The sequence below is a fragment of the Crocuta crocuta genome, unplaced genomic scaffold (assembly GCF_008692635.1).
Source record: "Crocuta crocuta isolate KB4526 unplaced genomic scaffold, BGI_CrCroc_1.0 scaffold445, whole genome shotgun sequence".
Classification (NCBI taxonomy): Eukaryota; Metazoa; Chordata; class Mammalia; order Carnivora; family Hyaenidae; genus Crocuta; species Crocuta crocuta.
Window position 1 is genome coordinate 3,780,544 of NW_027530847.1, and position 14,367 is coordinate 3,794,910.

The window sequence follows — 14,367 nt, forward strand, 5'->3', positions numbered from 1 at the left end:
AGGGTGTGGGTTGGTCTCCACCTCTGGGAAGTGCCGTAGGCTGGTTCCAAGGCTGCCCAGCACAGAGCCCCAGTGCAGGGCTCAAACTCATGAACCTCGAGATCATGACCTGAGCCAAAATCAAGAGTCTGACGCTTAACCGACTGGGCCACCCAGGCGCCCCTGGCGTGTGTGTTTTCTAATGGGCTATATTCACCCAGAAGGAGGGTACTGTCAGGCACTGCCTGGCTTCATATCTTTCTGCTGCCCTCAGCTAAAAGCTTGGCCCTGCCCTGGCCCTGAAACCAGAACTGGCCAGAGGAGGGGATCTCACCAGCTTCAGCCCCACAGGTTCAGACTTGGCTCCAAGACTCCTCCCAAATATGGCTGTGCTTCTGGCTCTGATTTCAAACCTGGGTGTTCACTGTGGGGCTGAGTACTTGTGTGATTCACTTACCGGCTACTGAGTCCTCTCCGCCTTCCCCCTACATACCTGTCTCCTGCCTCCTATCGACCCTTTTCTCACCTCCATGGGCGTTCTCCATCCGTGTGTGTAGGAAGCACAAATTTATTCTTATTTTTTTAGCTTTTTAAAAAAAATTATCTGAGAGATAGAGAGAGCAGGGGAGGGGCAGAGAGAGGGAGAGAGAGAATCCCAAGCAGGCTCTGCACCAGCAGCTCAGAGCCTGATGCTGGGCTCAAACTCACTAACCGTGAGATCATGACCAGAGCCGAAACTGAGAGTCAGACGCTTAACTGACTTTGTTTTTTAGCACACAGTCTGTATCACTCGTAAACCTTCATTCCTCCAGATAGTAGAAATCTGATTTCCATCAAATCAGGGTCCCCTGATTTCCTAAGTTCTTCCAGAAAGGAAGAGGGGAAGGTGATGTTATCAATGTGGCGACATGGGTTGCTCTAAACTTCAGTCCCATTTACAGAAAGACCAACTAGCAGCTGTCCGTAGCTGGGAGAGCACTGTGGAGATTTGAGAACTTGGGGGTGAGATTGAAGCACCCCTTGGACCTCAGGAAAGGAGAAAAAAAACGTACAGTCTGATGTACACCTTCACCCCAGGCCACCACACTGCTGCATCAAGAGGGGACACCTGGGGTCTATGATTTCTCCAAGGGGAGAAAGAGAACCTGAGGCTGACATCCAGCTGGGCCTTGCCGGCTGCTTCTGCAGGAGCTCGCTAGGGTCTTGCCTCACAGGGATCATTGGGAGAATCCTCAGGGCTTGAGTACCGGGGAGGGAGGGGGAAGGGGGGGTCAGATAGAGACGGAGAAGGGGGCGGGGCTTACAGCCACCCATACTCTCTCAGGCTGCATTCCGCTTGCTGATTGCTGCAGACCTGAGCAGAGATCCCAGCCAGCATTTCCGTCCAGAGCCCAGCCAGTGATTCCAAACAGCTAGCTGCCAGTTCCTCAGCCAATGAGCCGCCCTGGCTGCGGTGCACATTCTATGGCCTGCTCAGGGCAGGGAGGCACATTTGCAGCCCTTGCCAACTGCTGAGTATAGATGGCCTTCAGTCCCGCGGGCAGGGAGCCTGGCCAGAGACCGGAGGCAGCCGCAGAGCCCATCCTACAGCCATGCTTGGGCAGGGAGCCAAGCGAGAAGCCCTACCCGACAGTTACCTATATAGCCTCTGGCCCTACCTGACCAGAGAGCCTCAACAGCGGCCCTGGGCAGCCCCGTAACCCAGCCTACCTACAGTACTTCCCAGAGGTAGAGACCAGCCCACTTCCTTGCCCTACAGCCTTGCCCAGTTGCTGAACGAGCCTGTGACTCCACCCAATTGTCACGCATAGGCTGTAGCCCCACGTGACATAGGCATCTGAACAGCAACCCCTTTGCGGGCCTCAGGGCCACCCCACTGCGGAAGACATCTGGAGGCCCCTCCTGGCCAGAGCCTGGCCGGCAACTTTGCCTAAGAGAAGAGCACAGCCAGCAGCCCCACTCCACCGTAGAGTCCAGCCAGAAACAGCACCCCCACCTCCTGACCTCAGTGCCATGCTCAGCTGTGGAAGGTTGCAGGCTTCCCCTCTAAGATCAGCACTAAGGCAAAGGTGCCCGCTCGTACTACTTATATTTAATATAGTACTAGAAGTCTTCACCAGAGCGATCTGGCAAGAAAAAGAAATGAAAGGTATCCAAGTTGGAAAGGAAGAAATGAAATTTTCTCTGCAGATGACACAATCTTATAGACAACACATCATAAAGGCTCCACCAAAAAGCTTAGAACCAATCAACACATTTAGCAAAGTTGTAGGATGTGAAACCAACATACGAAAATCGGTTATGTTTCTGTGCCCTAACAATGAATGATCTGAAAAGGAGAGAAATACAAACAATGCCATTTAGGGGCGCCTGGGTGGTTCAGTCGGTTAAGTGTTGACTTCGGCTCTGGTCATGATCTCATGGCTCATGGGTTCCAGCCCTGTGTCAGGATCTGTACTGACAGCTCAGAGCCTGGAGCCTGCTTTGGATTCTGTGTGTTTCTCTCTCTCTGACCCTCCCCTGCTCACGCTCTCTCTCTCTCTCAAAAATATAAATAAAAAACATTTAAAAAATCCCATTTACAACAGCATCAAAAGGAATAAAATACTTCAGAAGACATTTAACCAAGAAGGTGAGAGATCTGTATATGAAAATGACAAGACTTTGATAAAAGAAACTGAAGAAAATACAAAGAAATGGAAAGGTATTCTCATGTTCATGGATCAGAAGACTTAGTATTATAAGTGTGTCCATACTACCCAAAGCCATCTCTTGACTCCATGCAATCCCTATCAAGATTCCAATGACTTTTTAAAAAATAGGAATAGAAAAAAACAATCCTTACATTTGTGTGGTGCCACAAAAGATCCTGACTATCTAGAGCAATCCTGAGAAAGAACAAAGCTGAAAGTGTCACACTTGCTGATGCCAAATTATATGGCAAAGTGATCTTTGGTCATCAAAACAGTATCCTACTGACCTCAAACGTGTGGTCCCCAGAGCCCCCTGTGCATTGCAGCCTTTGACGCATAGACCCAAATCTTGCCTCTGCTTCAGTTCCTCATCAGGTAAAGGAGGAGAATAGTCATTCCTGTCTTGCAGGGTTGCAGGGAAGATGAAATAAACTACTATATAAATCACTTAGAATAGTTTCTCGCATGAGGAAGAATGCCGTTAAGTAGTAGCTATTATTGTAAGTGTTTTTGGTTTATTGTACTTGGCTCTCTCTCCCTCTGAAATTAAGTCTTCACAAGCAGGGGCTGATCTTCCTTTCTCGGCACCCCTGGCAGGATTGTTATCTTCTGGCCTTGTGTTCTTGTATCTGCTGTCACGGAAGCTCTGTTTCTCGCAAGGCTGTGGCTTATATGTTGTCAAAATTCAAAGGAGCGGTCATGAGTATTTTCATTTTGTTTTGGACTCGTTCTCTGTAGCCGTTGGAGGGGAGAAATCAGGATGATGGGTAAATGTTACAGGAAGGTAAATTCTGGTTCAATAGAAATGGCCTTCTAAAATGACAGGAGTCCAAGGATGGGATAATGCTATCTTGACATGTACTAATTTTTCCATCACTGAAAGTGTTTTAAAAGAAAAGGGGAGGGCTGCTTACAGTGAACTTTTGCTTTCAATAACGTAACATACGAGACAGGCTCTTAGTTCTGAATTCTAAGAATCTATGCTCAAAAACTTAAAAAAAAAAGACTCCACATTGTGGACACCAGGGGTTTTCAGGCCTCTTTTTAAAGCAGTTTTCTTTATTTATTTTGATAGAGAGAACGTGAGCAGGGGAGGCACAGAGAGAGAGGGAGAGAGGCAGGATCCCAAGCAGGCTCCGCACTGTCAGTGCAGAGCCCCACACGGGGTTCAACTTCAGAAACCAGGAGATCATGACCTGAACCAAAGTCAAGAGTTGGATGCTTAACCAACGGAGCCATCCAGGGGCTCTAGCAGCAAACTTTTTAAAAACAAAGCTTAAATGGAACTCAATGTATCAAACAGATCAAAAGAAAGATGCTCATGTTAAAATGGGAAGAGAGAAGGGAGGGACCAGATCCCTACCTTCTTAGTCTCCCTTGATTTTCTGATTTTGACCCCAGAACCAAGTCTAAGTTTCTTATATTTGCATTCAAGAAGTTAAAGATCTTATGTCTAGTCAATTCTGCTACATTATAGTGCATGAACTCCCAGCTATAGCCAGGCAATATTTTCATTGTTTCCAAATGGCTCTCAAGCATGGCAGCCACCATTGCTTTGTCCACATTGCTCCGTTACCTGGAAGACCCTCTCAACACCCTCCCCTCTGCCATTTCTCTGAAACTTGCCTTCCTTCAAGGCTCTGAGAACGTCTTCCGTGAAACTTTGCTGACCTCCCAGGCCTTTGTTGATTGTCCCATGCTTTTATTGCTTTTATTTGTGTGGCCATCCCTCCCAACCACTGTGACGATGTAGGTGGAGGTTGTTGACACTATTCCAATACTTCCTGCTTTCTGCGTTCTAGGCCTGGGGTAGGATTGCCCTTCTTGGCCCTCTTGTGGTTGAATGGGGCCATGTCCCTCTTGTAGCCAGTGAGTTCCGTCCTACACATTGCTTCCAAAGTCAGGGCATGTAAAGGCCAGTTCAAGACCCACCAGAGCTCTCTTTTTCCTCTACCATGGTGATCAGCAACAACCGAGTGGCTGTCAACCATTTTGCGTTCCCAAGTGAGTCGTAGAGCAGTGTCTCTGGCCAACCTGCCGCCTTATAAGCCACCAAGAGTCTTTTTGTTTTTGTGTTTGTTTTTTGTTACTACATCATAACCTAATTTATCCTAATACCGTTGGTTAGTTCAGAGTTGAACTGTTCATAGTACATGCTTAATCAAGGTTTGATTTATTTAGCAAACATTTCTTAAGGGTCTTCGGAAGTTCATTTAAAAATGCTTCCTTTCCATTTTCCTGAAGAAGCGATAAGCATTTCAGGGACAAGAGCCCCCTTGGGCAGTTCCTCTCCTACTATGTCCCCCAAGCACCTTAGACTTCGGTCCACAGGAAACTTAAAGTGGCCTGTGTAGGGGGGTGGTGAGGAGGGTCGTTAGAGAAAGCCATGCTAGGAGGGAGGAAAACATGACCTGACGTGAAGACAGCAGCAGTTGGTTCCTGGGAAAGAAGACAAATGAAATGACGCATTGAGAGAAAGAGCAACTTCTGGAAAGTTTTGGGCAACAGTAAAGAAGCCCCTGAAGTCATCCATGGGGCACAAGAGAGCTAGAAACAGGGACAAACTTGGAAACATGCTCTGATATGGTCTTGCAGCAGAGCTCAAACAAAGATACACTGTATACACTCCGAACACACAAGAGAGATCTGTCCTTGAGCCTGGATTCTGAGTAAATACTTTGGATCTTAAACTTGAGACCCAAAGTTTTGAAACTCAAGACCTTGATTTGAAAAACCACAGTGGGAAGAGAGGTCTCCAAATCGCTGTCAATCCTGCCCCCTTTATTGAATACTGATGAGGTTAATGAAGGAAGGGACGAGGAGAGCAGCAGGGAGGAAAGAGGTCAACAGTCCAATGCTCCAAGAAGTCAAGGCAGGTGAGAATTCATGGTAAATAACCGCTACCGGTCACCAGGGCTTTCCTGTACGCCGGGCATTGCTCTATGTGCTTCACAAGTATTACCTTTTTTAATCTTTCAGCTAACCTCTGAGGTCAGCAGTGTTGTCTCCATATGAGAAATGACAAACTGAGGTTCAAAAACATTAATTGGCTTGGTCAATGTCACGGCTAGTGGTGTGTATCAACAATGGAATATTACTCAGCCATCAAAAAGAATGACATCTTGCCGTTTGCAACAACATGGACGGAACTAGAGAGTAGAATGCTAAGTGAAATAAGAGAAAGACAAATACCATGTGATTTGATGCATATGTGGAATTTAAGAAACAAAACCAATGAGCAAAGGAGAAAAAAAAGAGTGAGAGAGGCAAACCAAGAGATGGATTCTTAACTATAGAGAATAAACTGATGGTGACCAGAGGGGAGGTGGGGAGGGATGGGTAAAATGGGTGATGGGGTTAAGAGTACACTTACCATGATGAACACCCGTGTTGTATGGAAGTGTTGAATCGCTCTTGTACACCCAAACCTGATGTTATGTTATTTAAATTCCAGTATGTTAACTAACTGGAATTTAAATAAAAACTTAAAAGTCACGTGGATGCTAAATGGTAAAGTGAGGATTTAAACCTGGATTTGTTTGGTTCTGAAGCTTTTTTTTTTTTTTTAATTCCCCCACGCTGGCCCTGGCGATAGATTGTCATACATCGTTTCAAGTAGCTTGAAGAAGAAATACCAGCATATCCACTGCCATTGCTAGTTATACGTAGCTCCAGGAGCCAGAGAGCTGGAATGTAACAGAGATAAAGACAAGTCAGAATCTCCAAGTCTTCTACGGGCCAGTAGTTCCATCTTCTTCCCCCACCTCCCTCCGATGTCCCCACCCCCAAAGACTGCAATGAAGCAAAATGTAGATGGGACGCTGTCTTTTGTGAGAGTCTCCCCTTCTGTGGAAAACCAGTGTTGATTCTGCTAAATAATGCATATAATGGATTCTGGTCATTCCTTTGTTAGGCTAGTTACTCTGCTAATCAGCATCCACAGGAACAAACACGCGAGGTTACGATGAAGTTCTTTTTAAAAAATTAATTAATTTTCATTTTTCATTAAAAAAATTTTTTAAATGTATATTTATTTTTTTTTTTAATTTTTTAATGTTTTATTTATTTCTAGGAGAGAGAGAGAGACAGCGTGAGCAGGGGAGGGTCNGTATATTTATTTTTGAGAGAGAAAGACAGAGAATGAGCAGGGGAGAAGCAGAGAGAGAGGGAGACACAGAATCAGAAGCCAGCTCTGGGCTCTGAGCTGTCAGCACAGAGCCTGATGCAGGGCTTGAACTCACAAACCGTGAGATCGTGACCTGAGCCAAAGTTGGTCGCTTAACCGATTGAGCCACTCAGGTGTCCCTTTAATTAATTTTTAAATTTATATCCAAGTGAGTTTGCATAGAGTGCAATAATGATTTCAGGACTAGAATCCCTACATATACCACCCAGTGCTCATCCCAACAAGTGCCCTCCTCAATGCCCCTTGCCCATGTAGCCCATCCCCCCACCCACAACCCTCTCCAGCAACCCTCAGTTTGTTCTCTATATTTAAGAGTCTTTTATGGTTTGTTCCCTTCCCTGTTTTTATATTATTTTCGCTTCTCTTCCCTTATGTTCATCTGTTTTATATCTTAAATTATACACCAGAGTGAAAACATATGACATTTGTCTTTCTCTGACTAATTTCACTTAGCACAACGCACTCTAGTTCCATCCATGTTGTTGCAAATGACAAGATTTTTTTCTTTAAAAAAGTTTTTTTTAAAGCTTATTTATTTTTGAGAGATAGAGAGATTGAAAGAGAGAGAGGAGGACACAGAATCTGAAGCAGGCTCCAGGCTCTGAGCTGTCAGCACAGAGCCCGACGCGGGGCTCAAACCCGTGAACCGTGAGATTATGACCTGAGCTGAAGTCAGACGCTTCACCGACTGAGCCACCCAGGAGCCCCAATTTCATTCTTTATGATTGCCGAGTAATACTCCATTGTGTATGTTATGATGAAGTACTTTACTGCAGGAAAGGTAGATCTGGAAACAGGATGTACAAATGAAGCTCCTTCTAAACTAAGGCTTCTGCAAGAATGGGGCTCTTCTTTCTCTCCAGCCTTTCAAGACCCTAGAAACAACCTCTCTCCTCAAGAATGGAGGAAGTTGTGCCTTTGTTTTTGCCCTGGGCCTCGTAAATTCAAATGGCACCTTGGGTGTCTTTTTAGCTACCTTTTCTGGAAGGAAAGAAAATGAGTTCCAGTTCAGAGGGCTGATTTCCTCACTTAGAAGAAAGCCTCTTATCAAACAGCACTTTTTTCCCTTCTTTCAGCTCTCTGTTTTGAGGACCGAGTTAATTATTTACAACAAATCTGTCACTGTTGATTTTTTTTTATTCTAAAGACAGAGAGAGCACAAGTGGGGGAAAGGGGTTAGGGGAGAGAGAGACAGAGAGAGAGAGAATGTTAAGCAGGCTCCGTGCTCAGTGCAGAGCCCAATGTGGGGGTCCATCCCATGATCCTGGGATCACCACCTGAGAGTTGGACATTCAATCTACTGAGCCACCCAGGCGCCCCTCATCGGTGGTCTTATGCAAAGCGCTTCTCTTATTCTATTTTTATTGATGTATTGATTTTTATCCCTACAATCAACTCCCATTCATGTCCTGCACAGGCAACTCTTTCAGTGTTTGAATATGTACCTTCTTATTTTTATTTTTATTTTATTTTTAATTTTTAAAAATATTTATTTATTTTTGAGAGAGAAAGAGACAGAGCATGAGCCAGGGAGGGGCAGAGAGAGAGGGAGACACAGAATTTGAAGGTTCCAGGCTCTTAGTGGTCAGTGCAGAGTCTGATGTAGGGCTTGAACCCACAAACTGTGAGATCATGACCTGAGCCGAAGTCGGACGCATAACTGACCGAGCCACCCAGGCACCCCTGAATATGTATTTAGAATGAGCTATGAAATTACAATAGATTCCTGGGATCTGTAAAGAAAATGAGCCCAAAATGCTTATTTACTGATGTTTCCTAATTGCAACCTTGTTTCCTTAGCTAGAACCTTCTAGAAGTATCACCACTCACAAGGGTCCAAGCTAGTGAGGGTCCTTGAAACTTTAAAATTCACAGTCAGTCTGCCTCTGATCCACACCCCACTAGTAGTACATGAATTCTCCTCTGTTCTCATCTCCCTGACATTATTTGGCATTATTTAGCTGCCTAACCTTTGCCAGTTTGAATCCAGCCTGCTGCCTGAATTCGTATGGCCCATGAGCTAAGACTGGATTTTACAGTTTTGAATAGTTGAAAAAAAAATAAGGAGAATAATATTTAGTGACGTGTGAAAAGTAAACAACATTTGAATTTCAGTGCCCGTAAATAAAGCCTCCTTGGAACACAGCCATACCCATTCGTTTACACACTGTGGTCGCTTTTCGTGCTACAAAGGTAGAGTTGAGTGGTTGTAACAGAGACTGCATGGCCCACGAGCTCTGAAATATGTACTATCTGGGCCTTTACAGAAAAGGTCTGAGGGTCCCTGGTCTAGAGCATTCGTTTTTCTTGGAGACGACAGTCTTATTCCGTATCAGAAAGGAGACATTCTTCCTGTTAGTGGGCCCTTGTGTCTGCCCATTTCAAAATGATAAGAGTTTTCCATTACTGTGTTAAAAAGCACTTGATTTGGCATTTGGCTCTTTTCTGATCTATCTGCTGGCCTCATGTATCACTAAGCCATTACTATGTCTTCTCCTGTTCCCAAACTCAGGGTCTTAACACAGCAATTTTTCTAAAGGTTTTTTTTTTCCTTCTTCTTTTCCTTTTTTTTTTTTTTAATGTTTTATTTCTAGGAGAGAGAGAGAGAGAGAGACAGCGTGAGCAGGGGAGGGTCAGAGAGAGAGGGAGTCACAGATTGAAACAGGCTCCAGGCTCTGAGCCGGCAGTCAGCACAGAGCCCGACGCGGGGCTCGAACCCACGAACCGTGAGATCATGACCTAAGCGAAAGTCGGACGCTTAACCGACTAAGCAGTGCAGGCGCCCCTTTTCTAAAGGTTTTTAATGTTTATTTATTTTTGAGAGAGACAGAGACAGAATGTGAGTGGGGAAGGGGCAAAGAGAGAGGGAGACACAGAATCCGAAGCAGGCTCTGGCCTCTGAGCTGTCCGCACAGAGCCTGACATGGGGCTCGAACCCACAGACCGTGAGATCACGACCTGAGCCGAAGTTGGATGCTTTAACCAATGAGCCACCCAGGTGCCCCATTAACACAGCAGTTCTTTATCATGGCTCATGTATCAGCGGGGAAGTTGGACCGTGGCTGGATTGCTCTGCTTGGGGTTGGTGTAGCAGGGGCAGCTTCATTTCTTACTGCAGATCTGCGGGGAAGCCGGGGTGGCTCTGCTCCATGAACTTCTCATTGTCCTTGCACCACTGGGGCACATTTGTCTCATGGTGACGGACAAGGCACAAAAGGGCAAGAGAAAACACTCATCACCTGTTAAAGTCTGGGCTCGAAACTGGCACACTGTCACTCCCGGTCCTGTGTCATTGGCTAAAGCAAGTCTCATCGCCGAGACAAAAGTGAGGGGACAAAAGCATTCTTCCTGGGATGAGACCTTGGAAATGGATTCCAGTAGGGGTGTAAAATTGGGGTCGATAATGCAATCTATCGTGCATTATAGGAAACACACAATGGGAGACAATCGTCTTTCCTCTGCCACTTAGGAGGTTGCTACTTGTTTTTCTCAAACACACACTGTTAAAAGTCAAGTCCGTGGCCTTCCTGCTCATCCTACTCCACAAAGGCTGCTATTTTTAGTTTCCAGTGGTGATGACCACAGAACCATTAGGCATTTCCCTCTGCCTCTGTCCTTCCTTTACTTTTAATGTTTATTTATTGTTGAGAGAGAAAGAGAGAGAGAGAGAGACAGACAGACAGACAGAACATGGGTGGAGGAGAGGAGGAGAAAGAGAGAGAGGGAGACACAGAATCTGAAGCAGGCTCCAGGCTCCGAGCTGTCAGCACAGAGCCTGGTGCGGGGCTTGAACTCAAGGATCGTGAGATCATAACCTGAGCCGAAGTCAGATGCTTAACTGACTGAGCCACCCAGGCACCCCATGCCCTTCCTTTACTATTAAAATGAATCACCAACATATGAGACATCCTAAGAGGTCCTTATTGCTGGAGAGAACCCAAGGAACACCGAAGTATCACTCCTTTTCTGTCTCACTGCTCTTTCTTTTCTTTTACCAGAAATGAACGGATAGTGAAAACATTTTTCGCCCTTCTTGGCTCCCCAGTTATATTATAAACCTCCTCAAAGGTAAGGCTGTGTCTTCTCTTTGTTAATGTCTCGTCCCCCATCCTAGCCTCCTCTGGAGGTGTAGACTGGCCATTCCACCAGTGTGGTTGATTTCTTGTCTGCCTGTCTAATCTTAAGGGACTGTTCCCTTTCTGGTTCACTGATCATGGCTCTGCCTTGGCTCTTGGGATAATAAATACCAGTCTGGACTGCCCAGAATGGAAGCCTCTGCCTGTTTCACTAGCCCAGAAGCCTCGAAGCCTCCTAATCTCCCCCTGAGCTCCCAGCGTTCATGAAGCTCATTCTCCTGGCTTTGACCGTTACCCTGTTCCTGGTCCAGGTCACCCAAGGTAAATAAGATCTCTCCCAAGGGGGAGTGGGTCATGTTCAGGGGGTTCTGGGGGCTCTAACAGCCTGGGCTAGGAGAATGGTAGGCTCCTTGGAGGCCTCTGGATGACCTTTGTAGCCAAGGGAAAATTTGAGTTCTCTAGTACCAGCTGATCTTTCCAGACCTATTACTTTACTCTGATCTCCTCTGGTTTGCTCGGGAGAAGTGGAACCTGATTCTCTGGGCGGAAGGTACCTGGAGGAGAGAGATTTGGGCGTGGAATATTGAGAGAATGGGTACTTTTCTAAACACATTGGGGGGATTTGAATTTTGATCTATTGTCGCCTCCATGAAAATGGCTTCTGAATTTCTGAATGATGATTCTGATTCCATTCTCAGGCAACTTTAATTTATCTGGGCTGCTTTCAGCTGTAGGTTCCCCAGAGCAGCTAATGATCTAGGTGAAGACCTGCGAAAAGGCCCAGGATGTTGTGGAGAAGGGAGAATTACATTCTTGGGAGTTTTGCACTTGCCCCAGAAGCCTTGCAGCTGTCCAGATGGGCGTATTTCCGACTCCTGTCCTGTTTCGTTGATATGGTTGGAGAGGGGACTGAGGGCAAAGGGCAAAAGTAACTGATACTGGGTACCTGGTTACGTTGTATTATGGGGGAGACAAAACCTTGGGGCTTCTGCCTCCCCTGAAGGACCTGGCCAGGGAGCGGAAGCAGCCTCATGGGGAGGACTTCAGGGTGGTGACTGAGGACACACACGGGAGAAGAAAGGAAAACGGCCACTAATCTCAGTCTGGAGGATGTCCTGTAAGGGCTTCCTCCGGACACATCTCCCTATTTCTCTACCACTGTCTTCTCTGCTAGGCTTTGCCTTCCCCCTTCCCAGCGCTCTGCGTTATTTCAAGACTGACCCTGTCCTTTCCTTTCCCTTTCATTTCAGCCATGTACTGCTGGAGTAAGCTGGGAAGGTGCAGAACAGCATGTAAAGACAGTGAAGCATTCCATATATTATGCAGAGATGAGACTAAGTGTTGTGTCAATCCCAAGCATGTATCTGTCAAAACTAGACCCTTAAATGCAACCGGAAGCCTGGAGTAACTTCTGGAGTGTGACCCTTCTCGTCCGACGTTTAGTCCGACATCATCGGAGCCCACCGTTCTATTAAATCACTTTCCGCTTGTGTCGGCTGGTTCCACCTTATTATGTTTGCAAATCAATAACAAAGGAAGGTGCGTGTGCCCGTTAGAGAGAACTGGGGCGGGCCAGTAGGCAGGAGCAGTCTGTTTTGCACCTAGCTCCTAGCCTGCTGGCCCGTGCTTCATCCCAGATGATATAAATAAGGAGTGTTCATTCTACCCATTCGATTCTTGTTTCCTAGAGCCAGCACCGCCGGTTGAGTTTTCGATAATGCTGGACACATCCCAGCTCTGTGGTGTCTGGTATGGTAGCTACTAGCCCCACGTGGGTATGGAGCATTTGAAATGTGGCTTGTGAATAAGCACGCAGAGAGAGCTGCATCCTTGTTTGTCATGCGAAAGTAAAACCCCAGAACATTCTAAATGCCCATTCACAGGGAAATGAAGTATGCATCCCAATGACCACTACATATCACTTAAAAAAAAGAACCACCTAGCTCTGCAAGACATATTGTGGGATGAAAAAAGAAAGACACCTCCTGAAATGGAAAACGAAACATCAACCAATATGCTATGTTTTCTAAATGTATGTGCGTGTGTATAAAGTCAACAGGGGAGACTACAGTGCGAACATAGATGATTTTATGCCTTTTAAATGGCTATTTATCTTTGAGAGAGACAGGGAGAGAGAGACAGAGACAGAGACAGAGTGCAAGCTGGGGAGGAGCAGAGAGAGGGAGACACAGAAACTGAAGCAGGCTCCAGGTTCTGAGCTGTCAGCACAGAGTCCGATGCTGGGCTTGAACCCACGGACCATGAGATCATTTGATTTTTGTTTTTTAATTTTAACGTTTTTTATTTTATTTTTTGAGAGACAGAAAGAGGTAGAGTGCGCACAGGGGAGGGGCAGAGAGAGAGAGAGAGAGAGACACACACACACACAGAATCCGAAGCAGGCTCGAGGCTCTGAGCTGACAGCTTAGAGTCCGATGAGGGGCTCGAACCCAAGAATTCAAGATCATGACGTGAGCCGAAGTCGGACGCTTAACCAACTGAGCCACCCAGGTGCCCCTGATTTTTAAATCATTCCACGAATACATATTATGTAATTTTTATTTATATCTCCCCCCTGCCCCCACCAAGTCAGTAAGCTCCATGAGGACATAAGAAAGAAAGTAGGAAAGAAGAAAGGAAGGAAGGAAGGAAAGAAAGGGAGAAAGAGAGGGAGGGAGGGAGGGAGGAAGGAAGGGAGGAAGGGAGGAAGGGAGGAAGGGAGGAAGAGAAAGAAAGGAAGGAAGGAAGGAAGGAAGGAAGGAAGGAAGGAAGGAAGGAAGGAAGGAAGAAAGATGGCTAGTGTAACTGAGGAACTGAATATTTAATCTAATCTGTATTTATGTTTATTTGGCTAATGGTTATCGTACTGGACAGTGTAGCTTTTTCTTTACCCACACCCCAAAAGGCTGCAACTACTCTCCCCTGATAACATCTACATTTCTACCCCATTAGGGAGTCCTGGATGGTGTCTCATGGTTTTCTTCCACCTGCAGAGAACAGGTATCAGGCCCCATGTGGGTTCCTGCTTCATCTCTTTCCTTTCCTCCTAGTGAGGGTCACAAGACATTGAACTGTGGGCTAGTCTTTCTTAGGACTGATCCCGAACTGAGAAAATGGCAATTTTCCTATTACCAGCCCCATGATTTGGGTCACGGTCTCAGTATTCCCAACCCTTGCTACTTATCTGATTAATTAAAAAGGAATTGATTCTTTATTCAGAACTGGGAAGCTGTGCTCAGCATCACCTACTTACTATCCATCCCTTCATATGAGTACACTGAACCTGGCCTCAGCCTTATGGCTTGACTCAGTCATCCCCAGAACACCATTTTTTGATGAAAACCTCCAGCCTCAGTGTCTAAGAATCACCAGAAGTGTCAAACCCTTTTGAACACTGGATTCAGGATCAGAAGATCTGGGTTCAAATCCTTGA

The 14,367-nt window shown here is 46.0% G+C and overlaps 1 protein-coding gene across 1 annotated transcript; it reads left to right on the forward strand.

Moving 5' to 3' along the window:
- Positions 1-11,197: 11,197 nt before the first annotated feature.
- Positions 11,198-12,406, forward strand: DEFB121 (defensin beta 121). Its single transcript, XM_077769412.1, has 2 exons — positions 11,198-11,255; positions 12,185-12,406. Exons 1-2 carry the CDS (start codon positions 11,198-11,200, stop codon positions 12,340-12,342), a joined length of 216 nt encoding a protein of 71 aa, XP_077625538.1. The 3' UTR covers positions 12,343-12,406.
- Positions 12,407-14,367: the final 1,961 nt, after the last annotated feature.

What these genes read in the sequence shown, in the direction of transcription:
- DEFB121 (XM_077769412.1), top strand. Translation starts at nt 11,198, where the DNA reads ATGAAGCTCATTCTCCTGGCTTTGACCGTTACCCTGTTCCTGGTCCAG. An exon ending in CCTGGTCCAGGTCACCCAAG is followed by an intron (nt 11,256 to 12,184) that starts GTAAATAAGATC and finishes CTTTCATTTCAG; the next exon opens with CCATGTACTGCTGGAGTAAG.